Source organism: Symphodus melops, assembly GCF_947650265.1.
Source record: "Symphodus melops genome assembly, chromosome: 19".
In the NCBI taxonomy this organism is placed as follows: domain Eukaryota; kingdom Metazoa; phylum Chordata; class Actinopteri; order Labriformes; family Labridae; genus Symphodus; species Symphodus melops.
This window is the reverse complement of record NC_136709.1, coordinates 12627418-12640017: the sequence shown is the minus strand read 5'-3', so window position 1 is coordinate 12640017 and position 12600 is coordinate 12627418. Positions and strand designations below refer to the sequence as shown.

The following is a 12600-nucleotide window of genomic DNA, read 5'->3' as shown; positions in this document are numbered from 1 at the left end:
TCATAATAATAACTAAGAGATATGCATGTAGGAACAAGATTAAAAATGAATTATTCAGTCTAACCCTGAAGGCCGATGATGAAATATATAGCAAGAAGCATAACAGACATGATGCAGCATTTAATTGACACCACGATCAGAAGAGCCAATTTCCTCCCTTTGTTGAGAGAATAAAAGAAAACGTGACACACTGTGACGACAGCCAATGTATTGCCTATTTTTTTATATTTTGTCTTTTTCACCCAGCGTTTAATCTCGCAGACAGAGATGCACCTATTTTTGTTGTTTCCATTAAATGTACAGAAACCTAAACACGTGAAATGCGCGATGTTCAAGTGATATGTTACAGCAGATTGTGTGGATTTCGAGCTGTGTTGGACACACGACCTTTTCACTCCTCGTGAATGGTGCGAACTGTTTGCCTGTAAGGAAAGGATAAGGGCATAATTTCCTCATATATGATGCAGCGTAGTCATTGGTTAGCGTAGCAGGACGGGGCTTTGTGATTGGTTAGCGCAGCAGTGGCGGGGCTTTGTGAAGTTAGCAGAACTGATGTTTACCGAGTTATTCAATATGAAGAGCTGTTTGGTTAAACACGACTCATGATCGGATACATAGATGACAGCGCTAGTTTAATTGGAGAGAGTAGTCAGAGTAAATGAATTAGAATGGTATGAAATAGTGATTTTGTTTTCGGTCGATCTATGTTTTTTCAGCTTTGCTGTGTGGAAACGGGGCTATCGCTAAGCTAAAGTGAAGCTAACCATCAGCTGTAAGCTAGTTATCTATCACCGCTCAGAGGCAGCTGGCCCGGATAAAGATGAGCTCTGCACGGGAGATTAAACGTAAGTGTTAGTTTACTGATGGTCATGTGAAGTGGGGAGGTTTTCTTAATCCCACTCATTTAGATCCTTTACATTGCTGTTGTGTGATTATTGTGCAGAGCTGCAGAAAGCAAAGACCAAAGCGCGGAACAACAACAACCTAAGAGAGGAAGCAAACATCTGCAATCTGCTCGGGGAGCTGCTGTCCAGAAATGGTGAAGTGTTTTAGCATGTTAACATTAATAAGATAATACCATATTACACGGAGAAGCTATTAATTCAGTAACACTATTATTAACTTTCTTCAAACCACTCCAACTCTATTTAATTAACTTTTTTTTTAAGTACTCTTGATCTCTCCCTCTACCTTGTACTGCAATTTTATTGTTCTGAAATATTTATTTGAGACATTTTCTTTTTGTGTGTCCTGTCTCAGGGGATTACGAAGCAGCCATAAGGGAGCATCAGCACGAGTTTGCTCTCTCCGAGGCGCTGAACGATGTGATTGGACGAGCTGTAGCCCATCGAAAGATAGGAGAGTGCTACGCTGAGATTGGGAACATTGAAGCGGCTTTGAAAGTGAGTAAAATTCCCTGCTTTAGTCACAATGCCTGAAATATTTAAAACCGTTCTGATAGCTTCTCATGTAAGTACTGTATTGTGGTGATTTAAAGATAGTTGCAAATATTAAACACTCGTATAGAAATATTCAAAAAGATCACTGAGGCATTTAAGATGTTGTATTTACTCCTTCAGCATCAGCACTTCCACCTGGACCTGGCTCGCTCTGTCAGAGATCACGCTGAGGAGCAGAGGGCCCTGGCCACTATTGGTCGAACATACCTCTTCCGTTATGAATCGGACCAATCCAGGAACAGTTTAGAGCAAGCAGAGGACGCCTTCAGGAAGAGTCTCTCCATAGTGAATGACCGCCTAGAAGGTCTGCACTGTTTGATTATGTGCGTGTTTGGTTCTAATTAGTTTATTGTTTTAATTACTTTTCTCATCTAATGTCTTTTGGTTTTATTTTTTCTACATCTAGGGACCGTGTCAGGGCGGGAGATTAGTGAGATGAAGGCTCGTCTCTTCCTCAATCTTGGTCTGGTCTGCGATCACCTCGGGGAGACGAAACAATGCAGCGAGTTCATCTGTCGAAGTGTCTTTATTGCAGAGTAAGAGCGGTCTAAATTATACTTCATTTAAATGTTGGATCTTGCAGAGGAAGATTCAAAACTGTTACCTTTCTTATTCTTCACAAACGGGGAACAGCAGGGACTTACAGTACCTAAATCCGAACTGAGACATTTAAAAAGTTGACCCATAGCATCTTCTTTATTGTGCTTCCTCTCTGTAAAGGAAGAGTCAGCTACTGGAAGATCTGTACCGAGCCAACTTGAACCTGGGCCTCATCTACTACCGCAACGGTCAGAAGTCTAACGCTGTGCGCTGCCTGGAACAGGCCAAAGAGTGTGCGAGGAAGATCAAAGACAAGTTCAGCGAGAGCGAGTGCTTTCACTGGATCGGCAAGGCATGGGCTCTTTCCTGACGAAGCTAATGTAATAACAGTCCAATTGAACCTGCTAACATCGGCGTTCATCCACAGGTGCAGTTGTCTCTTGGGGATTTTGTGGCAGCCAGACGATCTCTGAAGAAAGCAGTCTTGTTGGGTTCCCAGCAGCCAGTGGAGAGCCAGGCTGTGAAAAAATCTTTTAAATATGGTAAACGTTTGAGTTTTCTTTAAATCCACTCAGTATTATTTTATATCCAGACAAAAAATAATAATCCCCACAGATTTGATGGTTTTACTGTTTTTATTTCTTAGCCGACCGAGGCTGTAAACTAGAGGAAGAGTTGGGGGAAGATCAGGGTAAAAGACTGAGTTCCCATCAGGCTGTTAGGCTGGCAGAGCAGCTTGGGGACCTTTACAGTAAGGTTGGCTGCTACAGCAAAGCTCTGGATGCATATCAAGCTCAGGTAACAAAAAAAAATGTTTAAGTATCTGCCAACGTTCACTGTATTTAGCCTCCTTTAATCTTAGTTATAGTGTCTCCCCACAATTAATTCTGTCGAGCTCTGCTGTGTTTGTGGCGTAGCTAAAGGGTGCTGAGGCTTTGGCAAAGCCCGCCAGGGAGCAGGCTGTCATCCACGTGTCCCTGGCTGCGACCTACACAGACCTGAGACAGCATAGCAAGGCGGTGGAGCACTACAGACAGGAGCTGGCTCTACGACAGGGCAACGCCACTGAGGTACACACGCATCTTCACCCAACACCACCCCCTTCTTATTGCCACTTAAAAAAACATGTATCTGATGGATAGAGATGAATGATATTTAATATATTACTATATTGTTCAAAGTATGGAACACATTTTGTCACCTCTATGATTGTGGTAGAAGACTGAACTAATTTGATTACTGATATTTATTTAGATTCCCAAATCTTCAAACATAATTTCTAGTAATGAAACGCTATTAAAAAAAATCAGTCTATAGATTTTCTTGACTTGCGTGTGATATATTACCTTGTACTTGTCTACCTCAGGAGTGCAGCACTTGGCTGAGCATTGCAGCAGCTCAGGAGGAGAGCAGCTGTGCCTTCGAGGATATAAACAGCAGCTACAGTACAGCGTTAAACTGCGCTCAGACATGTGGGCAGGCCAGACTGCAGGTGACAAGAAACAAGTGCTGATGAACTCTGAAAGATGTTTTTAAACTTGGGATATGTTTTTTTTGTTGTTTTTTTTTTAAAGGATGCAGTCTATACATCCTCCGTTTCCTTTTTAACAGAAGCACGTGCTGAGCCTCTGGCTGGCGTCCCAAAGACGTCATGGCTCCCCGGACGCTGACGACACTGAGGCGAGGCTGCAGGAGCTGTGTGCTGCTGAGGGCTGGAGCCCAGATGATAGTGACGGTGAGGCTGGTGAAGAGGAGGAAATGGACAACAGTGAACCTCTGGATGACAGTGACATTGTTCTCTCAGACTCAGGTAGACTGTCCTTTTCACATCTCCAGTCAATCCAGTCAATCCACTCTGATATAGAGTTGCTTAATGTTTGTCTTCCACCGATTTTTGTGTCTAGATGACGACTTGGAGGGTTATGAAAAGATGGTATCAGGGAGGAGGAAGGCAGGAAGGGTAACTTATGTCACTTTGTAACTTATGTCACTTTGCACAAGTAAAAAGATTCAAGATTCTTCAACCTTCAGGGTTTTACACTCGGCCCTTTTTTAAAGTCATTTTTTTTCTCTCTAGTGGAACAAGAGGAACGAGAAGGGCGAGACGTCTCTGCACAGAGCGTGCATAGATGGAAACCTGAAGCAGGTCCAGTACCTGGTCGAACAGGTAAGAAAAAAGGCTCTCTGATGAAGGGCAAAGGTCAGTCACATGTGGGGATTATTCCCACTAAGATTTAATTGGAGCATCTTCTGGTGTGCAGACTTAGTCTTTCTCTGTCTGTGGAGGTTTCTGTCCAGCACCCCGTACTCAACTCCACATTCTTCACCTTTTTGTGGCCTAAAATGCCAGTCAAAGATAAATGGAAACCAAATAACAAAGTAGGGCTTCAGATGAGAGTTAAGTCCTCAGTCCAATGTAAGATGTGTTCTGTGCTCAGCAGAAGTCCAATAACAGACTTCTTAGATTTCTGACTCTGGCTTGAGCTCGTCAAAGGTTTGCTTTACAAAAACAAACACGCTCAAGCTGCTTATGCTAGAATCGTTTGTAGGGAGAGAAGCTGCCGACAGTCAGTGTAACATGAAACAATGTGGACTTGATTTTTGTTCTGCTCGCCTGATTGCCAGGGTCACCCAGTGAACCCAAGAGACTACTGTGGCTGGACCCCCCTTCATGAGGCCTGCAACCACGGTCACTATGGTAACTGATTCATGATCAACCGTGTATTTTTTAAAGATGTTTAATGAAAAACATTAATTTTTTTAAAGAACTCAGTTGCTCATCCTGTTTGTCTTTTCTCTCCTCCAGACATTGTTGCCTTGCTGCTGGAGCGAGGTGCGAACATCAACGATCCCGGTGGTCCCTTATGTGAGGGAGTGACTCCTCTCCTTGACGCGCTCGCTTGTGGCAGTTTGCGAGTGGCGAGGCTCTTAGTTGAACGAGGGGCTTCTGTCACGCAACGCAACTCCAAGGTGTGTGTGTGTGTGTGGCCTCTAAGTGAAGTAGAGGAGCTGATTCAGTCTTAGAACACGTTCCTGCAGGACAACCGTGTGAAACTCAGCAATGCTGGAATTATATATAATCTATATATGGATATTAATCTGTCATTGACTTATTATCACAAGTAATTAAAAACAACTGATACTTTACTGAATATAAAATAGGCAGCTTGTAAACTTCCTCTGACGGAGTAAATAACATCAAACTCTGTTACACCAACATGACAGAACAAGCGTGAAGGTTATCTTTCCTTTTGCTTTACTGTATGGAATAACTGAACTTAAGGAGAGATCTGTTAGATAAATAAGATCATTTTATCTTGAGAAGACGTACTGGTAGACACTCAGAAAACATCGTTAAAAAAATAAACAATCTGACACTTTTATTATTGAATAAGCATCGGGAAACAAAAAAATGCTATATACATGAAACAGTTCATTCAGAACAGGGTTATAAAAGCATTAGAGATGCACTCATGTTTCAGGTGTACGTCGACGTCTGTTTACAAACACTGGCATGTGAAGCTGCATGCACTGAGCTCAGTAGCTGACGTGTAGCTGTTGTGTTGCATCATTGAAAAGCTGTCAAGCTGGCACACCTGACTGCTGATGAAGAGAAGAGCTTTGTTGATGGGCTGATGAGTGCTAGACAAAATGATCAAATGCAAGAATGTAGGCTGTGTAGTCGTGCAGGATCTCTGGTGAAACATGCAATCAACTAGCAACAGTTTGTATACATCCAGTCTTAAAGCTCCAAACTATTATGAAGAAGTAAGTAACATTCAATCAGTTAAATTGTAGTTTTAAACGAGTATCAGCCCTCATTCTCATGATTGGGTCATCTCTATCTGTTATTTTTTCATCCTCGCTTCCCCTTAAGAAAACTATTCCAATCTAATGATGGCTATATTTCATCGATGTCATGCTTTCACCTCCCTCTTTCAGGGTGACTCAGCCATGGACACCATGCGTCATTGGCAGAAGACGTACAGCAGAGAGTTGGACCAGGAAACCAGGCAGGAGTGCATCGCCACAGAGAGGCTGCTGAGAAAGGCGCTTGCAGGGGGAGGTGAGGTCCTTTTTTTTCTCATCCAAACGCCGCTTAGCCTTCGCTTGCCTTTTTACAATATCTGTTCACACATTTTTAATCTCCGTCTCACACAGTGCCGGCTGCTGCGGCCCCGGCCAAGCCTTTCGATGCCCTGCAGGACAGCCAACTGTTTGATGCTGAGAACTCGGAGCCACTGTTGTCCTCTGGAGGGGGCTGTTCCCTCAGCCAAGACTGGCCCCAAACCAACAGGAAATCAGAGGTTAAGGAGGGACCTGCCAGCCCAAAACGATGGCAGAGCAAACGTCCAACCCAGCGACACAGAGCCAGAGGAACAGAGGCTGCTATCCTCTATGGGGTAAAGTCTGGAAAAATGTTTTTTTTATATGAAGATAACAGATGCATTATTCTCCACTGATTTATTCTTACAAATACTATGGATTATTTAATGGTATGCTACATGTTCATTCTTTATATTTAAAATCACATTTTAGAATAAAAGTTCATCAGACGACTCTGACTCTGAATGCCCGGTCAGTCCTCTCCGTCCAGTCCGCCCTCGACAAAGTTTCCCAGCCGCCTTGAGCCAAAAGGAAGGTACCCTGAACAAGGAAGCTGACTTTGTCCAAAACTCGGGCCGGGAGAGTGTCAGGGAGGCTCCTCCGTCGTCTGTCTTTGAAAGAGACGAGTACCACAGTGCAATTCGTGGGTTAGGCAGCGCCAAATCTCGTCTCCAGGGTCTATCTCAGCCTCAGTTCTCCAGCACACCAGCTGTTTCATCCAACAGCAAAGCAGCTCTGGTCCCTGAAGAGGAGTATGTGGCCGATGACTGGCTGGAGGATGACTTGGAGGAATTCCAGCCGAAGAAGAAGAGGAGGCTTCGGGTGGAGCAGAATGGGATGAGACGGGAGGATGCAGCCTTGTCTTTAGTAGGAAGAAGTCAAATCAGGCACTTTAGCTCCGACGCCATCTCCAGGGGTAATGTTTCATTTTGAATCCATCTGTCAACCTATTTTTGCTTTTTTGCTTTTTTTACCATAACCGTATGCCATTTTTATTGTTCACAGTGCCTGCAGATCCTTCCTCCTCCAGCAGGGGTCTCTCTATGAAAAAGAACGGCTCATTGAAGCCTCACCAGGTGAAAATGACTCAGATGCCGGGGATGGTCCGGTTGGGCCGACGAGAGGTCAGCAGGTCACACAGCCCGACGATTACTGATGATGATGACGAGATGAGAGCTGAGACACCTCCACCTCCTCACATACACATCCAGGTGAGGAGGAGTCTGTGCCCTATATCCATTATTCTGAAGAGGGAGGCATCTAGAAAAACACTCATCAAAGGGTTATTAGTCTTAAACTAAAGTTGTCCCTTAAAAATGACTTATTGACCTTATGTCATCAGTTTGCAATCAGTGCATCCAATACAACTCTCTTTGTGAAAGATAATCTTGAGAAGTGTACTGACAGGGTCCTCTACCTCCTCTTCTTCTGTTCCTATAAGCTGCTTCACCAAACGTTTTTGTCTTCTGCAGTCGAACTCCTTTCGATTGTCCTGATCGCGTGACGTGTGTGCATTTCTGATTTTTAAAGAAGTAAATATTTTAAGTCTCTGTCCATCTTTTGAAACCTTTTTTTCCACAAATGATTTCAGCCTCCAGCACACACTCACTTGGCTGCTCCCATGCCCACGTCACTGCCTCCACCAATCAGATTGAGGGTCAGAGTGCAGGAAGATGTTTTCCTCATCCCAGTTCCTCAAAGGTTGGTGTTGTTTGGACGTGTACAGAAGTGAGAAAATATAAGGATCAGCTTTGACTCTGAGAACTGTGCTGATGCTTTCCCCCTCATCCTCTCTTCTAGTGAGGCAGACTCCTGCACCGTGTCCTGGCTGTGTGAGCAGGCTGCACAGCGTTACTACCAGAAGTGTGGACTCCTGCCCCGCCTCTCTCTGCAGAAAGAAGGGGCTCTGCTCTCCCCCCAGGACCTGCTGCTGGCTGTCCTGCACACCAACGAAGAGGTGACCACAAACATTTAGAGAAGTGAATTACTTCCATGCTGTTGCAGCATTTCTCGATGGAGTCAGGACACGATCATAATGGCGTATTTTGATGTAGGTTCTGGCTGATGTTTGCTCCTGGGATCTTCCTCCTCTCCCCGAGCGCTACAAGAAAGCATGTCAAAGCCTGGCAGTGGGTGAGCGTCACACACAAATACTTAAAAACAGACATCCACATTTTATTATGATGCGTGAGTTATAATCTTCTTGATTCTTGACATTTCTTTTTCGTCTCTGTACAGATGAGAACAAACGTGTCACCCGGCTGTGCGAGGTGCAGGACGGGTCCTCCTCCCTGTCGGTGTGCGGCCTCAGCTTGGCCCCGTCTTCCCTCAACCCGCTCCTCCGTGCTCTCAAACTGCAGGCCAGCCTCACCGAGCTACGCATTTCCGGCAACCGTTTACACGACAAGCTACTCCCAGAGCTGGTTGCCACGACGATCACCATGCCACGCCTTCGGCTGCTGGACATTTCTGCCAGTCACATTACGGGAGAGGGGCTGGAGAAGGCGGTGAACGCTTTGAAAGGACACAGTCATCCTGCATTCCCGGTATAAAAAAAGAAGAAGCTCAGCTGGTGGAGCCTGCACACTTTTTATTTTTGTTTTTGTTACTTACTTTGTTACTCGCTTACTTTAACTTACTTTTTTCTCAAACCTCTGCAAGCACCAAATTACAAAGCAGGAAAAAGTAATCCGTGTGAAACAACTTTTTTTTGTTTCTCATGTCCTACAAACCACATTTTAGGTTTGGTCTACAAACACATTTCAACTTGTTGCACGGTGTTGTTGACATGTTTAGATATCGTAACATCTAAAAGGACAAAGCTCAAACCACTGATGAGACAAAGATTAGAGATAGTTAAAAAAAAAAAAGCTCTCTGTAAGTGTGACTAACACCAGTTTGTTCCTGTTAATGTGTCACTAACAACAGTGTGAAGGAAGAAAAAACACTCATGTCAAACACCATGAACACCGTCATTTCTGAGAACAACGGGTCACATATTTAAATATCAACCAGGATAGATTGCCATTTATTCAAATTCGCTGTTCGTGGTTCTCTCCTATGCTGCAGTGCCTGGAGGAGCTGAACCTGAGTATGAACCCGCTGGGCGATGGCGTCTCCGAGTCCCTGTCCTGTCTGCTGTCCTGCTGTCCTCTGTTAGCCAAACTGTCCCTGCAGGCCTGTGGCTTCACTGCTCGCTTCCTGCAGCAGCATCGACTGCTGCTAGCAAGTGCGCTAACAGGTAACCCCGACCAGCGGAGGCAGCGTTGAGCTTCGGACACATAAGTTCAGATAAGGGATGAGTTAGTTTGAGCGCTTAAGTTGTTTTTGCTGTAATAATTCTCAGTAAAGCTCTGAAATGTCATTCTAACATAAATGTTTTCTCATTGGTTTGAAAAGGATGAGAGTCTCACAGTCCAACATAGAATCTGTTTCACTTTTTTCACTTTTTTTTTTCTTTTTTCAAATGTATAAAATGACAAAAATATTAAATGATGTCCTCATTTCTTTCAGGAACAGGTCACCTGAAATCAGTGTGCCTATCCCACAATGCACTTGGCTCCACTGGCTTTGAGCTGGTTTTAAAGACTCTGCCTCTCCACTGTCTTACACACCTGGACCTGTCTGCTGTCCGCAAGGGTCCTGCTGATGTCCCAGCACTGGAACACCTCTCAAATATCCTCTCTCAAGTAAAAAGACACAAATTACATTGACAGGCAAACCATGACAAACTGCTCAACTATCATATCAGTGTTCTTCACCTGCAGCACTGTATTCACAAAACACTTGTCTTTACTTGCAGGATGAGTGTTCACTGACCCACCTGAGTCTGGCAGCAAACGAGTTGACAGACGGCAGCCTAGCCACCTTAGCCAGGTGTGTGTGTGTGTGTGTGTGTGTGTGTGTGATAAGTTAGTGATGACATGTTATTTTTGGTCTTCTTTTTATAGATTTCTGTGATTGGAATCTGTCATTTCTCTTCCTGGGCCCTTGTGAAGTTTCACAACTGTTTGTTTTCTCTGTCCAGGTGTCTTCCTTCATGTCCATCACTGGTGAGTCTGAATCTGTCAGCAAACCCGTCTGTAACATCAGCAGGACTATACAACATCCTGAACGCTCTCAGAGAGGCCAATCGACCTCTGAGTCTTCTAAACATACAAGGTATACATACATGTGTGTGTTGGGCACATTACTGAAGATGAGTTACAGTTACTACATTAAAAAAAGTAAGTTATAAATGGAGTTCATGCTTTATAAAAGTACTTCAGTGTTACTGTCTTCAATCCTGATCCTACACAGAACGGTGCTGTGACAAGGTGTAGGTGTTTTACAGATAACATCTCTCAAGGCACCAGACTCATCACCGTCAACACACCTGTCTATCACTACAGTCATTCTTACACATCGGGGAGCATCGGGTGTTTGAAATCAAGCCGGCTGTTTGTATGGAGTGTCTCCTCGTGAGCTGCACCTGGGTCTCCGATAGCTAGTTTAGTAGAAGCGTGTTGTAGTTTAGCTCAGTGCTCTGTTCTTATGAGAGAAGTTTTCCTTCCTTCACAGAAACTAACGCCAGTATTTGCATGAATCAACCCCTGCCTGTGTTTGTTTACGGCGTGCAACATTCTTTCTCCCAGCATGCTGCTGTGATGGCGTTAGCATCACCTTGTCCTCCTTTGTCAACCGTTTCACAGCTGTTTAATGTCAGTGGCTCTAACGGCGTTTATTCAAATATGAAAAGTAACTCAATCGTTACTCGTTATCACATATAGTATTGGCGTTGCGCAGCACTGGGTTTGAGTCATTATTGTTTCTATCTTAGCAGTGAATTCCCTGTGTCTCGATGGAACACGTCATTTTTTTCCCTTTAAGGCGTGATGAAGGTGCTGCATTCAGTGTCTCTCTAAAAGAACATTTACAGACCAGATTTGTTCAGCGTTTAGAAGAGATTTCTTTATTCATTACAAACGTAAACCCAATGTGCTCATGAGATGTGCTATACAAATAACATTGAATTGAATTCCACAGCGGGGACATTGACTTTGTCACAGCAGCAAAGAGCGCGGATTGCAAACAAAAGAAACACACAGTGCAAATGTAATAAAATAGGAAATATTAAAAACAACGACAAAATATATACAAAATGTAAGTATGCTGTAAGCTGCTGTTTTGACAAAAAGTGTAGTCAGACTATTTAACACAATCATGCACACAGTGCACAAAGTGTAACAATAGATTCTACAAGGTAGTTTGATAAACATAATAGCACATGATATTATTGCACAAGGTGGTAGACTTGATTTTGTGATCTACTAGGAGCAGGCTTGATTAAACAATTAAAACTTTTTTGTTTCCTTCTGTAAATGTTGAAAAAAAAATGTTTTAGTTTTAAAGCCCCAGGATCCTGTAGTCACACACTTTTAGTCTATTTACAGACTTCAATTTCTGAAGAGAATTAATTAAACCAAATAAAATCACTGCTTAAAGCTTGCTCTAAATTACAAATCTTTACAGAAAAAAAGAAGAAAAACACTGAACTCGAGCTTGTTGCTTCTCCCTCAGGCTGTCAGGTGTCCGGCCCCTGGGACAGTGAACGTCTGGACGGGTTGTCAGAGCTGGTCCAAGATCTGCGTCTCTGCTCTCAGGGACTCAATAAACTGGACCGTCAGGCCTTAAAGCAGAGCTGGGACGTCAGTCGGTCTCATCGCGGACTGTTCATTGACCGAAACGGGAAGTTCCTGCTTGCTGCTGAGGCCTCCTCATAAAGACAGGAGAATTCAAAACGAGTTCCAGATACCAGCTGGACATTTATGTCCGACCCTTAATTATGAGCCATGTGAAACCAGAAGATTATAGTTTTATTAATGAGAACATACTCATTTCATACTTTTTTTATGAAAGGGATACTATTCTTTTTAGGTGTTGTTCATGTTTGAGTCGCTGACTCGTCAAAAGAAATAAAAAAAAATAAAAAAAAAGTAGCACACACTCTTTGTACAAAGCTTCTATGTTTTTTTCACGTTTGTATACCTTATTTATATACACCTGTGTCCATACTGTCTATATGTTAGCTCTATTTGTGTCATGATGCAACTCTTGGCCTCAACCAGCTGAACTTTTGTATCATTTATTATGGAAAATAATTAAAGTGACTTAAAAGGCTTGAGTCCTCCAGTGGCCCCTTCTTCATACAGTTCATGTTCATACAGTAATAACCGCTGTTCAACTAAACAATGAGCACATATCTCTGTCAGCTTTTATAAACTGACATGTTGATGCTATTGCAATGTGCAATCCAACAAGCTGTGAAAGAATACTCGCACACTTTCAGGAAACCATTTAACCGCATCAAACAGCACTACCTCTTTGATTTTAAGTGCGTAATATTTGTAGTGTTTCACTTGTCATTATTGTCCGTAACAGTTCAATTGATGAGAAATGAATTGTTTAGAGTTCTACTGCCAAAACCACGTTTTTTGGGGGGATTATCTTCTGC

General features: G+C 43.3%; 1 protein-coding gene across 1 annotated transcript; it reads left to right on the top strand.

Annotated features, from left to right (window-relative positions):
• Positions 1-483: 483 nt before the first annotated feature.
• On the top strand, positions 484-12266 carry tonsl (tonsoku-like, DNA repair protein). Its single transcript, XM_079369620.1, has 28 exons — positions 484-845; positions 944-1039; positions 1261-1403; positions 1581-1764; positions 1867-1996; positions 2181-2352; positions 2428-2542; positions 2647-2798; positions 2918-3070; positions 3367-3492; positions 3612-3810; positions 3905-3960; positions 4078-4167; positions 4626-4698; positions 4807-4970; positions 5943-6066; positions 6162-6403; positions 6540-7023; positions 7113-7318; positions 7699-7808; positions 7908-8064; positions 8162-8240; positions 8346-8653; positions 9177-9348; positions 9621-9796; positions 9910-9983; positions 10135-10268; positions 11667-12266. The coding sequence occupies exons 1-28, from the start codon at positions 821-823 to the stop codon at positions 11867-11869; spliced, it is 4347 nt and encodes a 1448-aa protein (XP_079225746.1). The 5' UTR covers positions 484-820; the 3' UTR covers positions 11870-12266.
• The last annotated feature ends 334 nt before the right edge of the window (positions 12267-12600 follow it).

Coding starts and splice junctions, on each gene's coding strand:
- tonsl (XM_079369620.1), top strand. CDS start 821: ATGAGCTCTGCACGGGAGATTAAAC. Junction 1,997..2,180: donor CGAAGTGTCTTTATTGCAGA/GTAAGAGCGGTC, acceptor CTCTCTGTAAAG/GAAGAGTCAGCTACTGGAAG. Junction 8,065..8,161: donor TCCTGCACACCAACGAAGAG/GTGACCACAAAC, acceptor ATTTTGATGTAG/GTTCTGGCTGATGTTTGCTC.